Source organism: Zalophus californianus, chromosome 14 (assembly GCF_009762305.2).
Source record: "Zalophus californianus isolate mZalCal1 chromosome 14, mZalCal1.pri.v2, whole genome shotgun sequence".
NCBI lineage: Eukaryota > Metazoa > Chordata > Mammalia > Carnivora > Otariidae > Zalophus > Zalophus californianus.
Genome location: NC_045608.1, coordinates 23,995,450 through 24,011,776, shown reverse-complemented (window position 1 = coordinate 24,011,776; position 16,327 = coordinate 23,995,450). Strand labels below are relative to the sequence as shown.

The 16,327-nt window shown below is 42.2% G+C and overlaps 1 protein-coding gene across 7 annotated transcripts in view; it reads left to right on the top strand.

Annotated features, from left to right (window-relative positions):
- The window catches only part of MORC2 (MORC family CW-type zinc finger 2), a 40,991-nt gene that overhangs the window by 7,012 nt on the left and 17,652 nt on the right, over positions 1–16,327 (top strand). For 6 of the 7 annotated variants that reach the window (XM_027575906.2, XM_027575903.2, XM_027575905.2 and 3 more), the window contains exons 2-6: positions 381–434; positions 2,267–2,301; positions 8,358–8,426; positions 8,943–9,033; positions 12,648–12,756. In XM_027575906.2, coding sequence (XP_027431707.1) covers positions 381–434; positions 2,267–2,301; positions 8,358–8,426; positions 8,943–9,033; positions 12,648–12,756 — 358 coding nt within the window. The remainder of the gene's footprint in view (positions 1–380; positions 435–2,266; positions 2,302–8,357; positions 8,427–8,942; positions 9,034–12,647; positions 12,757–16,327) is intronic. The other variant, XM_027575904.2, reaches the window with a different exon arrangement.

The following is a 16,327-nucleotide window of genomic DNA, read 5'->3' as shown; positions in this document are numbered from 1 at the left end:
GCTTAGAGATATGCAGAAACTGATAGCTGGTTAAGGCAGTGAAAAATAAAACACATTTTTCTAGGCAGAACATGAGTAGTGAAAAAAGCTGCTTTTAAATCTGTAGTATACATAGAAATCTTAATGCTTCTCAAGGGTTTCTTAACATAGTAAGAATAAACATGAGTAGATAGCAGAACCTGATTAACATTTGAGGGGGTTTAGAAGGCCTTTAAAAGGCTCTAATTGTGGGGAAGTTTAAATTTCAGTAGTATAAATTGACAGCACAAATGGCAATTTTAGATTTTTTTTTCCCTAAAAAATAACATTTTATAACCTTATTAGGTGTCATAGTTCAATTCTGTAATTCTTCTGCTGATTCTTAGTATTTATCATTTCAGAACTACTCATGAATTCTTGTTTGGTGCTCTTGCTGAACTGGTTGATAATGCAAGGTATGTAGTCTTTAGGCATACAGTCTGTGCTTGAAAACTTTTTGGGTCGTTGGGACCTTCGTTTCTGAAGATGTGGGAGGAAGACAATTCTGTAAGCAGCTGTAATTCACTCCTAAGAGGTCTCTTACCCCCAAGTATTTTTAATAGCAAGTTAGTTGATATTTCCAGTTTACTTGATTGACTTTAATTCATCCGTTGCTTTTCCTAAAAATGAGCTTATGACCCCCAAAGTTACCTTCCCTTGTGTATTAGAGCAAGATAATTGTAGTGAAATGCAGGGAATTAAGATAGAAACGTAGGAGTCAAGTTAATGGGACAGGCAAGATCTGATTTAATTTGTGCTGTCAGAACAGTACACCATTTAAAGTTTTTAAAATTATGCCACAGATATGTGTGATCTCAGAATGTATATTTTAAGGTCAATGACACCAATTGATCAAAGTGTCTTCTATTGTTAGCTGTGTTTGGAAAAAATTCTTTAGCACTGTGTTATACTGAGTTCTTAGTGATGGAAGTCTATAAATGTTACTGTGTAAGACTGGAAAGAAGTTTGGTTTGGCTCAAAGATAAATAGCAACATCCAAATCAAGATTCTGTTAATAATTATGAAAATATTATCTCAGTTTTGTTTTTGAATGCAAACATAAAATTCAGACACATTGCTTATTGATGAATAATGAAGGAAGAGGGTAAGAGTGGAGAGTACTTTTTTTTTTTGGTAGAAGTGCTTTCTAAACATCCCCAATTAATGAGCTTGCCGATAATTTTCTGTCTGTATCTGTATCTTATACTATAATCATGTACCATTATTAGTTTTATTGTTATTCACCGGACTGTTTATGGAACTGTGCTTGTTAACAGCGGTTTAATCAGAAAACTCCCATTTTGTTTCAATCCTGGTTGACTCATAGTTTTTGTATTTAATTTAAAAATGCTGTAGCTTAATGGAACTATGTTTGAATTTGCCACTTGTTAGTTTAGTGAGACCATGGTGTGCTGTGGCAGACTGCCTTTTTGTATATCATATGGTGAACTGGAGATTCCTGGGAGTATGTGTTCCTGGTCATGCACACATATTGCCCGTCTTTCTCATATTTGAAACTGTTTTTATGTTTTTGGGAATAGGTACATGTAGAACTGTATGGATTTGAGTGGGTTTTTTGCATTTAGAACTTATGAAACTCTCTGTGCCTCATTTTCCTTCCCTGCAGTTGGCAGAATTGGACTAGATTAGTTTCAAGCCTTTATTGATGACTGAACTTGTATTTCAGCTGGTGGTTGGAGTCTAATGGAGTGCCCCAACTTCCTTTCTAGGTTAGGGAGGATAAGATTACAGGCTTGTCAATTAGTCTGCTGACTGTAATGTATATACTATGAAACCTGATTTTTCATAGGTTTTGTGGCAGATGATGTTTTTCTTTCTTTTCAGTATCTAGTACAAAAGAAAAATGGACAAGTTATTGGAAAATTTTTTTATGATGGCTATCAAATTATTGAGAGAAATATAGTTGTGAGTCATTTTTTAGTGTGTAAAGGGGAATGTTCTTTCATCCTCTAGATATTTTTACTGCGAAATCTGAAATCCATATTAAAAAGATGTGTCCAGACCCTATGTGTCATGTGGTTATTTTAAATAATTTAGAGCTTCAGAACTGTTTTACAGACACATAAGGAAAATAGTGTTGCCAAGTATGAAAGTGTACTTTAATGGATACAGAATTTCTGTGTGACTTCCTAAAATAGACTTAAAATAGTATGCATCCCGCTTAAAATACTATGTATTTTGATGGTTGATATTTCATATTTCATTTGGATCTTGATTTCTTTTGCAGAGATGCGGATGCCACCAGAATAGATATTTACGCAGGTAAGTTAGACGTCAGTCCTTTCTTCTGATGTTCAGTTCTTTGAATGCATGTATGGCTATGCCTAAGAAGAAATGCCTAAGAGCCTGGGGAGATGGAAGGATTACTCCAGATCATAGGGTAGAAATAGGGCAGCTCTGGTCAGGCATGTAATAGAAACCAAGAATATTGGTGTAAGGAAACTAACATGTGGTTCCCAGATCTATCTATTTATTTATTAAAGATTTTATTTATTTACTTGAGAGAGAGAGAGATAGCATGAGGAGGGAGGAGAGGGAGAAGCAGGCTGAGCACGGAGCCCGACTCAGTGCTCCATCCCAGGGCCCTGGGATCATGACCTGAGCCACCCAGGTGCCCCTATAGATCTATTTAGATAGCCACTGAGAGATTTATGGGATGATGGAGTAGAGTAGTGGGGAGTGAAGTGACCAAGTACTGGTGATTTTACTGGTTGGATTACTGAGCGGTTGATTTTACTGGTACCTGGAGCCAAAGAGAGATCCTGTTGGAGGCCAGTTTCTCTCTCTGTAACCTCAGGGAGGACTTAGAGAGTTGCTGGTGTCAGTTGCATAAAACATTTGGGTTAACTGGGTTGGCACTGGGGTTTGCTAAGGAGATGTTTTCAGGCAGAGGTGTCAGGAAGGAGAGCTGCTTTGCTTGGAATTTAAAGTCTTTTTTTTTTTTTTAAGATTTTATTTATTTGAGAGAGCGAGTGCACGAGTTGGGGGAGAGATAGAGAGGGACAGGCAGACTCAGTGGTGAGTAGGGAGCCTGACGCAGGGCTTGATCCCAGGACCCTGAGATCATGATGCGAGCCAAAGTCAGATGCTCAGCCAAATGAACGACCCAGGCATCCCGGAATTTAAAGATGTTATTAATGGTGTCTCCTGTTTTGCTTATTTAATTGGCTCTGCTGTTTGGTAGTAAGATTCTTTTTTTCTGGAGTGGGTGCAATAGTGGAATAATTCTTAGTCATTATCACTGGCTTTTTAAAAATTTTAAATTATTATTTTTAGTTTGCTTTCTGCCTGTTAAGTGTATGTACCAGCATGTTTCTGGTCATTTTAATGTTAGAAATTTGGAAGCAAAATAGAGGAAGATGGCTTTTAAAACCAATTTGGCTAGCGTAGTATGTGTCTCTGACAAACTTTTCTAAAGTCTTGAATAACATTGACTAGCTTCTGAGAAGACTGAAGTGTTTTTGTGGGAATATACACTTACTTACCAAATAACCCATCTTTGTGGACTCATTTCATAAATGGGAACAAGCAAACTAAGAGGTAATTTTCAGAACCTCCAATGTTACATAATTTTATGAAGAATCTCCCAGATAGGATGACTTTCTCATCTCTGATACACTTTGGAGCAAAGAAAATTCAGAACAGCTGAAAGTCAGCTGTACTGCTTAAATTCTGAAAGCCTTCTGCTCAAAAGGCTATGCCAAAGTGGTGAAAATAAGACTTCTTTTATTTTTAGAAGAAAGGAACAAAGTAAATATCAGGTGTTAGGGATACATCTCAGAGGCACGGCAGAAGAGTGTTAGAAGATTGTTACTTAAACCCTAAGGCCAAATGGAGGCACCATTCCCAAGTCACAGTGTGCATCTTACATCTCAAGTGTACTTTAATGAGGAGCAGTTACAGCTATCTCTGAAAGAAATGTTGTTTTAATCGTTGCACAGATGGTAAAGCAGAGAATGGGCCTCTATTCTAAGTGACATTGAAAGGACAAATCATCATAGCTGAGTCTACTTGAAAGAAGCATTTTAAACACAGGTCATCCCTGCCTCCTCCTACCACCTTTGGTGGGTGAATTTCACTAAGAAAATTTAATCCTTTACACTCAGAATGCAACAGAACGGTTGGATTTCAATTTAAATGAAAAAGGCCCGCTGTGCATTTATTCTGTGCTCGGTGTTCTTACTCCTGTTGTGCTTTGGGAAGAGTCCAGAGAGGATGTGATGGGGCCTTTTCTAAGTTCTCATTAGAGAATTTAAGTCTTTAATTGGAGAAGACAGTTAGCACTCTGCAGATGATTAGAGAACAATAACTTGATCTTGAGGGAACTGTCAAGGCAGTTAAGGATTAAATGGTGTGATAGAAGTACTAAGCACTACAGCATTTTATTTTTATTTTTTATTTATTTTTTTAAAAGATTTTATTTATTTATTTGAGAGAGACACAGTGAGAGAGGGAGCACAAGCAGTGGGAGTGAGAGAGGGAGAAGCAGGCCTCCCGCAGAGCATGGAGCCTGATGTGGGGCTCGATCCCAGAACCCTGGGATCATGACCTAAGCTGAAGGCAGACACTTAACGACTGAGCCACCCAGGCACCCCACACTATAGCATTTTAGAAAAAGACTTGATTTTCTCCAAATACCTCAAGATTGGGTATCTTGGCTGAGATATCTTTAACTTCACACTTTTCTTTCTTTTTGTTTTTTTCCTTTTTTAAAGATTTTATTTATTTGACAGAGACACAGCGAGAGAGGGAACATAAGCAGGGAGAGTGGGAGAGGGAGAATCAGGCTTCCCATGGAGCAGGGAGCCTGATGCAGGGCTTGATCCCAGGACTCTGCGATAATGACCCAGGCTGGAGGCAGACGCTTAACGACTGAGCCACCTGGCTGCCCCAACTTCACACTTTTCTACCTCAGAGCCTTATTAACACATTCAACAGGAGGAATAAAAGCAATCTCATTTTATCAGTACAATGATAAAATTAGTAATACCCTAATAACTATAAAGTTCTTATTGTCAGTACACGGGGGAAAGTATTTTCCTGACTCCCATTCTGAGACTAGATTGATACTGAACTTGGAAATCCCCTTAAACATCAGATTTAGTTTGAATTCACTAAAAAGTCATGTTTTAAAAAAAGGGTGACAAAGGAACCAGACGCTTAAAGTGTGGAGGTATTCATTTACCCAAAGCATTCCTGTTAGACGGGGCCAGACAATAATGTGCCTGTCAGAAGTAGACTCCATATTTTTACTGACTTTCTTGACTTCCTTGGATAGGCAGTGCCATTCCTCAAAGAAAGATCCCCTTTGTGATGCTAAACCATGGTTAGTAAGTGGAAAATTAGAGCACATGTAACTGAAATGAATACTGCTCAGATTGTAAAAGAACAATGAAGAACTTGGATATCATTTTATTACAACTTCTGCTAAGGACAATTTTATTTTCTCATCTCTGATTTTTGACTTATGAGTTCCATTTTACATTTCATCTCCTGCTTCTTTCTGTCTTCTCCCCAGTGGGAGTTGGATGATGGGATGATGTCAGGCTAATTTGGAGAAGCCAGACTTGGCCATATTGGGGGGAGCTTAGATGTGCATCCTTCCAAACTCGTTCTGATAATCTTACATAGCTGCTACCAGGATCTGAAGCACAACTATAAAGAAGGCAATTTGGCTTTGCCTTCCCTGTCTTGCTTCCAAGATGTATGATGGGAGTGGGAGCATACAACACCCAGCTGCTTAGACTCTCCTCTCTCTAGAACTTCCCCTCCTTCATCAAAATCCTTTGTGTGGAGGCTTCAGATAACACTCAACTGACTGATAAGTAAATATCAGGTGTTAGGAATACATCTCTAACTGGTGAGATGTCTAGGGAGATCGTTTTGAGCTATCTGGTTCTTGATTCTCTAGCTTAGTGCTTCTCACAGAGTGGTCCACTGATGGACAGCATCAGCATGGGAGCTTGTTAGAAATGCAAATTCTCAGGTACCTCCTCAAACCCACATAGACTTTGTGGGGTGGAGCCCAAAATCTGTATTTTTAACAAGCTCTTCAATGGATTCTTATGCACAATACATTTTGTTCTAGCTGTTACTCTTAATCTCCTGCTTAAACCCTTCTGCTTAACTGATTTGCTACAGAGAGTAGCATCTATTGGACTGTAAGCTCCATGAAGGCAGTGGTCATATCTGCATTGTTTACTACTGTCTTTATCACAGAGCCAGGAACAGAGGAAGTGCTCAGTAAATACTCATTGAATAAACAAGTGATCAGGATAAGCGTTGTAGCCAGGTGATGATGCCACATTGCCTATTTCCAAAGTTGAAGAAGTGACTGCTGTGTCAGCTAGTCTTTCTTGGCCCTGAGGCAGTATTGCTTATGATCATGTGGACTTGGGTACTACTAGCTGCTTACAGGCTGTTGATCACTATGTGGCCAGGAGGATCCTCTACTGGTGGAACTTTTACCCTTGTAAACCATATGAAAAATATTTAAATGAAGTCCTTGAACAAGGAAGGGATCTCAGACCCACTGTTAAGTGATGATTATGTGCCTAACAAACACAGGAGCCTTGCAGTAATTTCCTATATAGTGTTCAAGGAATGCCAGTTGGCTTGAACCAGTTTCTAGATTCCAAAGCAGAATCTTCATGAATGTTTTATGGCTGAAGTGTACAACAAATGGCTCTTGGCTAGATTTAGAACACTTTTTTTTTTTTACCATGCTCTGTATCTGTCCTAGTTTGAGTTTCCATGTAATACTTTGCTTCTTCCAGAAGGAAATTTTGAAGCCTTTTTGCACTTTTCTTGCACTTGCTCATGCTTAACTAGATCTCACTTGGATTCTCCACACTGATAAGAGGCACTGCCATAAGGAGAAATTTTCTTATCTACCTTACATGCTTAACAGGAAGGTCCTTGCTCTTGAACTTTCAAGAAGCACTTGTTATTAATGTTTCAGCAAAGTCAGCTTCCTGAACACTTAGTGATACTTGAAAATCTGTGGTTTATAGTACTTTTAAAATTGTGTTTTAAATTACACTTAACTAGTCAATTTAACAGAGGGTGGTCATGACTCACTTGAATCTTTAGCCCAAGGGGAGGACAAAGAGTATTTTAAACTGGGATTCCTCAGCTTTGATAGTTGTATAAAGTTAGTGAACCACAGCTTGCGGGGAACAAAAAAGAAATCGGGAACTAGGCTCCAAAGCAGCCTTGGGCTTGTCCCTGTAGTCCCTTACATAGATTTTTTCCTTTTAGTAGAAGTGATCTCCTGATTCCAAAGCCTGTGCTGTTCTCCTTTGTCAATATAATCCTCACCTTGGAAACTCCAATATTGCCCCCTTCTCTATTTGGGAATCTCTTCTTTAGTGTTTGTGACATGCTTAGACCCATACTACTTTGAGTAACCACCTGCTGCTGCAGAAGACCCACTGAAATGGCAGCCAGTTTGTTTTGTTCCCCTTCTGTCAACCAGGAAGCCCTGCCATGGCTGCACTGTCAAAGGACTTAATCCTCTTGTCAAAAGACTATTCTTCCTTCTAGTCGAGCAAGTCCAGCTGGGAACCAGGCAGTTCTCACTGCATGTTGTGCCATCATATTCCTAGGTTAGGGAGCCATTTCAGGGACCCATAGCAAGCAGAGGATGTGGCAATGAATACAGATAGCCCAGAAATTCAAGTTAGCCTGGGGGTAGTCATACACAGACTTAGCAGTTTCTCTGGATAGTAACTGCCACCACTGTGCCCACAGCATGTCTGGCTTGATCACATTGTCTGAAGGCTACCCCAGATTTAACCCACAAAGGAGATGCCCTGTTGAATTTGAGCAGTGTTGATAAGGTACAGTGTGTTGTAGTTGGAGTACTTTAGTGACTTGGGGTCCATAGCGGAGGGCAGAGGTGGAAGTAATCCAGGTGGAAAGAGGCAGAAGGATGATTGAGGTTTGCATTAAATACATGCATATTCAGGGGTGCCTGGGTGACTCAGACAGTGGGCTCAGATCATGACCTCAGAGTCCTGGAATCGAGCCCTGAGTTGGACTTCCTGCTTGGTGGTTAGTCTAGTGGACCAGGTATTTCCTGCCCTCAAAGATTCTGTCAATCTTTGTCATTAACTAGAAAGCATTGGAGAACCTTTGATAGTAATGTCTACCTTCAAGGACCCCGACACGTACCTTCTAATAGACTATTAGAAAGAGGAGCTAGGTTTGTCCTAATGTTTTTGGCCCAAATGTCACATTGATCCACCTTTGACCTTACCCATTTTGGCGCCCTCTGGTAGGTAACTACACAGTAATGGCAGCTGCTTCTCTTACAGAAAGGCGAGAGGACCTTCGAGGAGGATTTATGCTTTGCTTTTTGGATGATGGAGCAGGAATGGATCCAAGTAAGTGATGAGATTTCTTCTTTTGGGGAGGATGTAACTCTTTTTACTAAATACTCATTGTGTTGTTTTTCTGTTGCCTTACTGTTGTGACTAGAAGATCCACCTGGAGAGAGAGAGGTCTGTTGCAACATCTCAGGCTTAATTCCACTAATGGATTTGCCAGGTCTTGTCCTAGCATGGGAGATAGGATCTGAATGGCAACCTGAAGTCAGTCAGATTACCTGTCTCTTGACATTGTATTTATCAGCTTGCACAACATCCTGGAGCTGGAACTACAGAGGTCTCCCTCAGCCTTCATACCATGTTCTGGTAACAGAATAAAGTCATAGTGATGGTGGTACTAACAGGCCAGTCAGAGGTTGTCTCCATTTGCCTCATGGTTCTGAATTTCCTTGGGAAGTGGTTTTAGTAGACACACAGCCCTGCTCAGATTTAACAAAGCTCAGACCTTTTATTTTTGAGGATCCTGGGGAAGAAATGCAAATGCTTCTCTTTGTTTTGTGCCTGTCACTTCAGGTGACGCTGCCAGTGTGATCCAGTTTGGGAAGTCGGCCAAACGAACACCTGAGTCCACCCAGATTGGGCAATATGGGAATGGGTTAAAATCGTAAGTATACTAGAAGCCTGTCGTAGGACTCAATACAGAATCAAGCAGTACTCTCCTGCTGTTGTCCAATGAAAACTTTCTATTCCTTATCCTTCCATTAGTGTAACTCTGGAGCAGAAGAATTAAATCAGAAAGAAGTAGTAGTTTGGGGACTTAGCAACTGTCGTTCAAAGATTTTATTTATTTATTTGAGAGAAAGAGAGCATGAGAGGGGGGAGGGTCAGAGGGAGAAGCAGACTCCCTGCTGAGCAGGGAGCCCGCTGTGGGACTCGATCCCGGGACTCCGGGATCATGACCTGAGCCGAAGGCAGTCGCTGAACCAACTGAGCCACCCAGGTGCCCGCAACTGTCGTTCAGCCAAGTTTTCCTTACAGATTGAAAGAATGAACATCCTAAACCATTTGGGGTGAGAGAAGCAAGCTATAGGTTTCTTTTGGCAATGTGCTTTGGAACCGCATTTTTCCTCCTGATGAAAATTCTTATTTTTACCCTGTGGTTTGAGGATGCAAGTGGTTGTTTTGCGGGGTTCGGATGTGTCTGAGATGCTAAAGGGGTTGCTTCATGGCACAGCAGTGTTCCTTGAGCACCTGCCACATGTCATGCTTTGAGCCAGGCACTGGGGATCCAGAGTGAGTAATAGAGATCTGAACCCTCCCTCTCAGAGGACATGGTCTCCACTTCTGTGTCCTGCTAGACCCTGTAGCAGGGACCTACCTAATGTCTTCAGATCCTTTGGGACTTCTTTCTTAGCCCTTGGTTCCCACTTGTTTGGTGTTTGGAGTGTGTTGTTCTGGTTTTGAGTGAAGGCCCAAGGGAAAGGTTTCTATTTCTGAAATGCTCACTTCCAGCTGTACATACCTTTGGACGGAGTAAGATTTAGTGGAATTGGAGTTTGTACAAATGGAATTCTGAGTCACGTTTCCAGTCTTGCTGTGGAAACGTGTTGTTTTGTTAGAGGGTGGTGCTTTGGTCAGTCAACAGTATCAGTTGTCCCTCACATGCAGCATGCTTTAGGTGTGTGGCAGGGAAAGAGCGTGCTTCCAAAGACATCGGAGACATGGTACCTGGACTTTTTGATTTGTCTTTCAGGGGAGAAACCAAATGGTAATAACAAGTACTTACCATGTGCCAGGCACTGTGGTAAAAACTTTACTTGGATGATCTTATTTAATCCTCCTATTCTCATTTTTTTTTATTTGACAGACAAAGCGAGAGAAGGAACACAAGCAGGGGGAGTGGGAGAGGGAGATGCAGGCTCCCCGCTGAGCAGAGAGCCCGATGCGGGGCTTGATCCCAGGACCCTGGGATCATGACCTGAGTGGAAGGCAGATGCTTAATGACTGAGCCACCAGGCGCTCCTATTCTCATTTTTTATTCTCATTTTCCAGTGAGGAAATTGAGATTTATGGGGATGAAGTGATTTGCCCAGAGGTATACAAATATTTGCCTGAGTGTAGAGCTGAGATACGAACCAGGTCCTTTTGACTGCAAAGCCGGAGCTGTTATCCATCTCACTTCAGTCATGCAAATTAAAATTCAAATCTCATCTCAGCCACTTAATTATTGCTCTGAGCCTCAGTTTCCTCCTTTGTAGATTGGGATTATAATATGTGCCAAGTAAGTTAAGGATTAAATGCTGTCATTGCTTTGAGAGCCTTAGACTAGTTTCTGGATTCTTATTTTATTTCTCTTTTGTTCTTTCCATTAGCAGATTCCTGGTCTAGGGTAGGGTCTAGGAATCTATAGGTTAGGTTCCGCAAGTGATTCTGGTGCTGGTGCCCTAAATCCCAGTAACTGAGGTCTCTTAGAGTCAGTGCGAAAGAAGTCCTGACTTCCCATCTGGATTGTAGGCCAGCCTCCTCCTACCTGGTTTTAGCAGTTTTGTGGCCGCAGGCAAGCTGTTTCACATCTCTGAATATCTGTTTTCTAATCTAGAAAACAGGGTTCTAGTCTCTGACATTCTCCCTTACAGAGCAAGTTTGAGGCGCAAACTAAATATGACTCTCATGGTGCTTAGAAGACCAGGAAGTTGAGAGTGTTCTCATTAGCATATTTTAGTAGAATGAGTTTCGTAAAGGATGCATTGAGTTGGAGCCATCTAGTGTTGAGAGTGTATTTATTTTGAAACCAGAAGTTGAAAAAGAGTTTCAAGAGGGAGTGATTTGTGGTGAGAATAGGGCTGAGAAGCAAGGAAGCCAGCAGAAAGGTGGCGGTTTTGGGGTTGTTGCTCTTCAGCTTCCGAGGTCAGGATCAAAGAGGGAAGAAAGGAAGCACAAAGTGAGAGTTTTTGCCAAATTAGGGCAAGAACAAGCTTTGACAGAAAGCAAGGTAATGTGCCTCATTTTGCTATCCATAAGCTTCAGGGAAGAAGGAGGAGGGCTGTGAAATCTGTCAGAGGAAGCAGCATTGCCAGCATCTTGGGAACTGGAAGAGGAGAAAGAGAACTTGGCAGCCCCCACGGTGTCTCTGGATAGTGTCCTGGGCGTTTTCCTGAGCATTTGGGGAAATGGGACATGGCATTCATTTATGTGTTTGGCATGCCAGCCTGGTTTGTATTTGTACAATGAAGAGAGTAATGAGGCTTTCCACTGCCATCCCCTCCCTGGGGTATTATGAAGACTAATGAGATAATAGCCATAAAGCCCCAGAAGCTGCTCAGAAGAAAGGAGCTAAACAGCCCCGTTGTTCACTGGGCAATGAACTGTTGGAACTTCTGCCCTGTTCCATGTTGCCCAGAAAGGCCTGTCTTTGCCTGTTTCTCAGATGATTTAATGTGGCCAAACAGGAAGGAAGCAGTTGATTCCATTCGGACTTTTGCCTTGTGGAACCCAGCCTCAAGGCACATTTCCCAGAAACCAATTGCATCTAAAAGCAGGGACCGCCTCTGTCATAAAGAGCTTGAGGTGGCGAAACAATTTTGAGACAGAAGATGGTTGTAGTTACAGGACGTGAGCCAATTATAGGGCTCCTTAAAAACTATGATTAAGAAGAATTATGTTGTGTATGGTTAGCCCCTATATTTGGCTGAGCCTTGGGATCATACTGGGTTTTGTTTTTTTTTTTTTGAGGACTTATGAGTGTAGACTGTGGGCTGTGCCCTTGATGGTACTGCCATTTGATGAGTGAATGAGAAGGGAGTTTGTGTCAACAAAGGAAGGATCAGATGGGAACTGGATGTGGTTAGCATGGAAGATGATGTGTTGAAGGTATCGGTTCCTGGAGAGAAATCTGATGGTGGCACAAAGAGTACAGCAGTCCTTGTGTAGCTGAGATGAACCTGGTGCATGGGCAGCAGGGTTACTTACTATGTGCAGCAGGTCGGGAGTTAACTTGGGGCTGACGATCCGTGGTCAGTGTGCCCTAGAAGGGTGGTGGGGAAGCCTTGTATGGTGGGTAAGTGTGGTCAGGCTGGTTGTGAGGAACAGTGAAGGCTGATGGAAGAGTAGAGGGAATGAGGACTGTGGACCTCTCATCTCAGGGTCCTGCGAGGGAGGGAGGTCTTGAGGAGAGCCCTTCAAAGGCAGTTTCAGTCATGTCCAGAGGGTGAATTTCCTCCTTTTTCAGATGAGTTTTTGAATCCCTGGGAGAATAACCCATTTCTGCTTTCCTTTCAGGGGCTCAATGCGCATTGGGAAGGATTTTATACTCTTCACCAAGAAGGAAGACACCATGACCTGCCTCTTTTTGTCTCGGACCTTTCATGAGGAGGAAGGCATTGATGAAGTAGGTCCTATCCTCGTGGCCTAAGTCGTCATTTCACATTTCCTGGGTCTGCTTAGGTTATTTGCGATGCTGGGCTCATTGGGGTTGCAGGATTGCAGCAATGCCCCCTTATGGTATTAGCTGGTTGGATGAACTGGTTGAGGGGTTAGGCAGACCTCTTAAGTGTGAGAGGAAGTAAAAATCTCAAAGCTTTAGAGAACAGTTGTCCTGTTTCTGAGAATGAGGCCATCAGGATGGCAGAAACCAAGAGTTGGATTTGCAGCTTCTCTAGACCTGCAGCCTAAATTTAGTCTGGTGGGGTGTTAATATGAAGAGTTTTATCAAGGGGAGTGTTTTTCCTTCTTTATTGTGGGTGGAGATCACAATCTGCAATAGTAATAGGAACTAATAATAGGAGCAGCACTGTCTTTCCCATATGATGGTGATTTTGTGGAATGTGCTATGAGTGTATTTTCCTTTTGAAGAAATATGTTGTTTTAATCATCTATATCAGAAGGTACAAGTAAGATACTTGTGGGGCCTGGGCAGGTAGTGAAGCAGGTGAGTATATGGACAACATCATTGTAAGTTCTTTGCTAAATGACAGATGACACTCAGCCCTAGCTCATCATTGCTGTGCTGGAAAGAAGTCCTAATGAATTTGGAATATTCTGATTTTAAAACATTTCAGTAATTAGGTAATTATGTAAGCTAAACACATGCTCAGTTGATTCTCTTTGTGGCCTGGTGGCTCAGCCATCTACAGAGTTGGTCTGGTAAGGTCTGTGCTTCCTCACCAAGGGGGGTATCAGAGACAGTTTTAGTCTGCCCAGCCTCAGACTGGACTCTTCCTTTCATGTGTGGGAGGTGATGGCCAGAGCTGTAGAGAGGGGGCTGAGAGAGGGTCTGCAGAGAGAAATCTCCAGATAGGTAAATTTAGTCAGGGTTTTAATCTGATTAATCTCTCTTGGTTAGCTGTGATTAGATTTGTGCTGGCCCTATTTAGATGTGAGCTTAAATCATAGCAAATTAGTTCATGGTGGGAAGGAAAGGCTGTCTTTTTCCACCACCTTTACTTGGCAAGCCAGTGGATTAGTTTGCCTTTTTGGTGCACTGTGTCAGTTCATCTATCATACATGCAGTGAGAGAATTGCTACAGCTGGAAAGAACACTCCTGGGAGAAGGTAGGGCAGGAGAACTTTTGCCCAGGCTGTGGTTTTCAGGAATGTTTCCTGTTGGACTGTGGGTAGTGGGAGGAGGGTGGTCAAGTCCATGGAAATAGTCTGTTCAAGGCCCTGAGGGAGGGTGAGGGCTGTAGGAAGGGACTTGGCAGAGGGACTACCTGAAGAAAGGTGGTGGCCTCTGGACAGCAGGGAGGGCTAGGTCAGGCTTGACCTCAGGGCCTTGGTGAGTACAGGACTTTACTAACACCAGCCTTCAAAGGGAACTTAAGCAAGGGTGTGGCAGTATCAGATTCCCTTTTAAAAAGATCAGTTTGGTGGGGCCCCTGGGTGGCTCTGTCGGTTAAGGATCTGACTTGATTTCACCTCAGGTCATGATCTCAGGGCATGAGATGGAGCTCGGCATTGGGCTATGCCCAGTGCTGAGCCTGCTTTAGATTCTCTCTCTCTCCCTTTCCCCCTCCCTGCCTGCTTGCACTCTCTCTCAAAACAAAACAAAACAAAACACAAAAAAATCATTTTGTTATTGTGTGGTGATTGGATTGAAAAGACAGGAGTTGGAGTAAACTAGTTGAGATTCCCTAGCTGTGTGTAGCCTGGCAGGACCACAGCAGGGAGGTCCTTTAACATGTGGGACCCACAAATCTGGTGTTTGATCACTGGAGAGGGGAAAAGGGAGGAGGGTCATGAATGATGTAGGTTCTGGTGTGGTAGCTGGGGCATGATGTGGGCTGTTTGGAGCTGGTGAAGAATAAGAGAGTAGCATCCTGCTCTTTGGTGAAGAGTGTAAGTTCTCCTGGACATGGAAAGTTAAGTTTGGGTCGTGAGCTTGGGAGGCCTGGGCTCTGGGATCCTTGGTAGCAGATGAGCTCACCTAAAGGAGTGTTCAGAGTGAGAAGAGGACCTGGGAATCTCAGGGATACTTTCCTCCAGGGAGAGGAGAAGGTGGCAGAAGAGACAGGAGTGACCAGATGGGTAGGAGGAAAACCAGGAGAGTGGTCACATTGAAATTAAGGAAGTGTCCTGATGGCCGGGATGGGTGCCAGTGGAAGTGTATGCTGTTTAAAGCAATGCTGTTATCACCTGGGGCTGCTGTGAAGAATGGGGGTTGCAGAGTCAGGTACAGATTCACAGAACACAAATGGAATTCAGTTCCCTGGGTGAAAAGGCTAGGTTGAAATTTTTTCCTTACTTGGTGCTAGAAGGTCACTATTTTGGATTGTACTCCAGTGCAGACTCAGCCAAGATTTCAAAATAGATCATTTTCTACCGGGTAGGAATGTGTCCAAACCAGCTCTAGGGATGAATACCATTAGGCATAAAGCTTCTTAGAAACCAGTAAAATGTCTCAGAACCCTTAACAGTTTATCACCCTGGCACTTTTTAAAATTACAGAATCCATTTATTCTTAGGGTGGGCCATTTGATTTGAGATTTTGAGGTACCTGGACTGGTTTGCTTTACAGAGGGAATCAAGCAGTCATCTATCCACAGGGCTCCTGGGCAGCTGGCTGGGAGAGGAGCACATCTAAGCCTCTGGGTGCGGCACTTGAGGGTAGGGTTTTTTAGAAGAAAGAGTAGGATTTTTTTCCCCCAATTTTATTGAGGTACAATTGATAAAGGTAGGATTTTTAAAAACATAAGATTAAATTCCATAATATGGAATAGTGTATTAAAATACAGGTACAGTTGAGAGAATAATTATAAAGTGAACACCTAGGTAGTTGCCATAATAGACTGATACTAGAAGCCCCCAGTGTGTCCCCTCACTAATTGTATTCCTTATCGTACCTCTGAAGGAACCGCCTTCAGGTAACTTTTGTAATGATTATTTCCTTGTTTCTCTTTATAGTTTTGGCACCTGTGTTGTGTATGCATTCTTGAGTAATAGTTTAGTTTCTCTATTTTATGATATTTATTTAAGTGGGCTCATACCATAGATTGTTTTTTTTTTCTATTTTGTCTTTTTCACATAACGTTTTTTTGTTGTTTTTGTTTTAGTTAGGGGGAGGGGCAGAGGGAGAGAAAGAATCTCAAGCAGGCTCCATGCCCAGCACAGAGCCCAACGTGGGGCTTGATCTCATGACCCTGAGATCATGACTTGAGCCAAAATCAAGAGTCAGACCCTTAACCGACTGAGCCACCCAGGCGCCCCTCACCTAACGTTGTTTTTGAGATCCATGCATGTTGATGCTAATAGCTGTTAGTTTGTTCATTGTCATTACTATACCTTATTCTGTTGTATAAATATATGATAGTGTAATTTATTCATTCTGTTTTGGATATTTATATTACTCTTACATGTTTGCTGGTACATGTGTGCAGAAGACACTCCCAGAACCTGGGAGTGGAATTGCTGAGTTGTATGTTTATATGTATCTTCAGATTCACGAGATAAGTACAAATATCTTT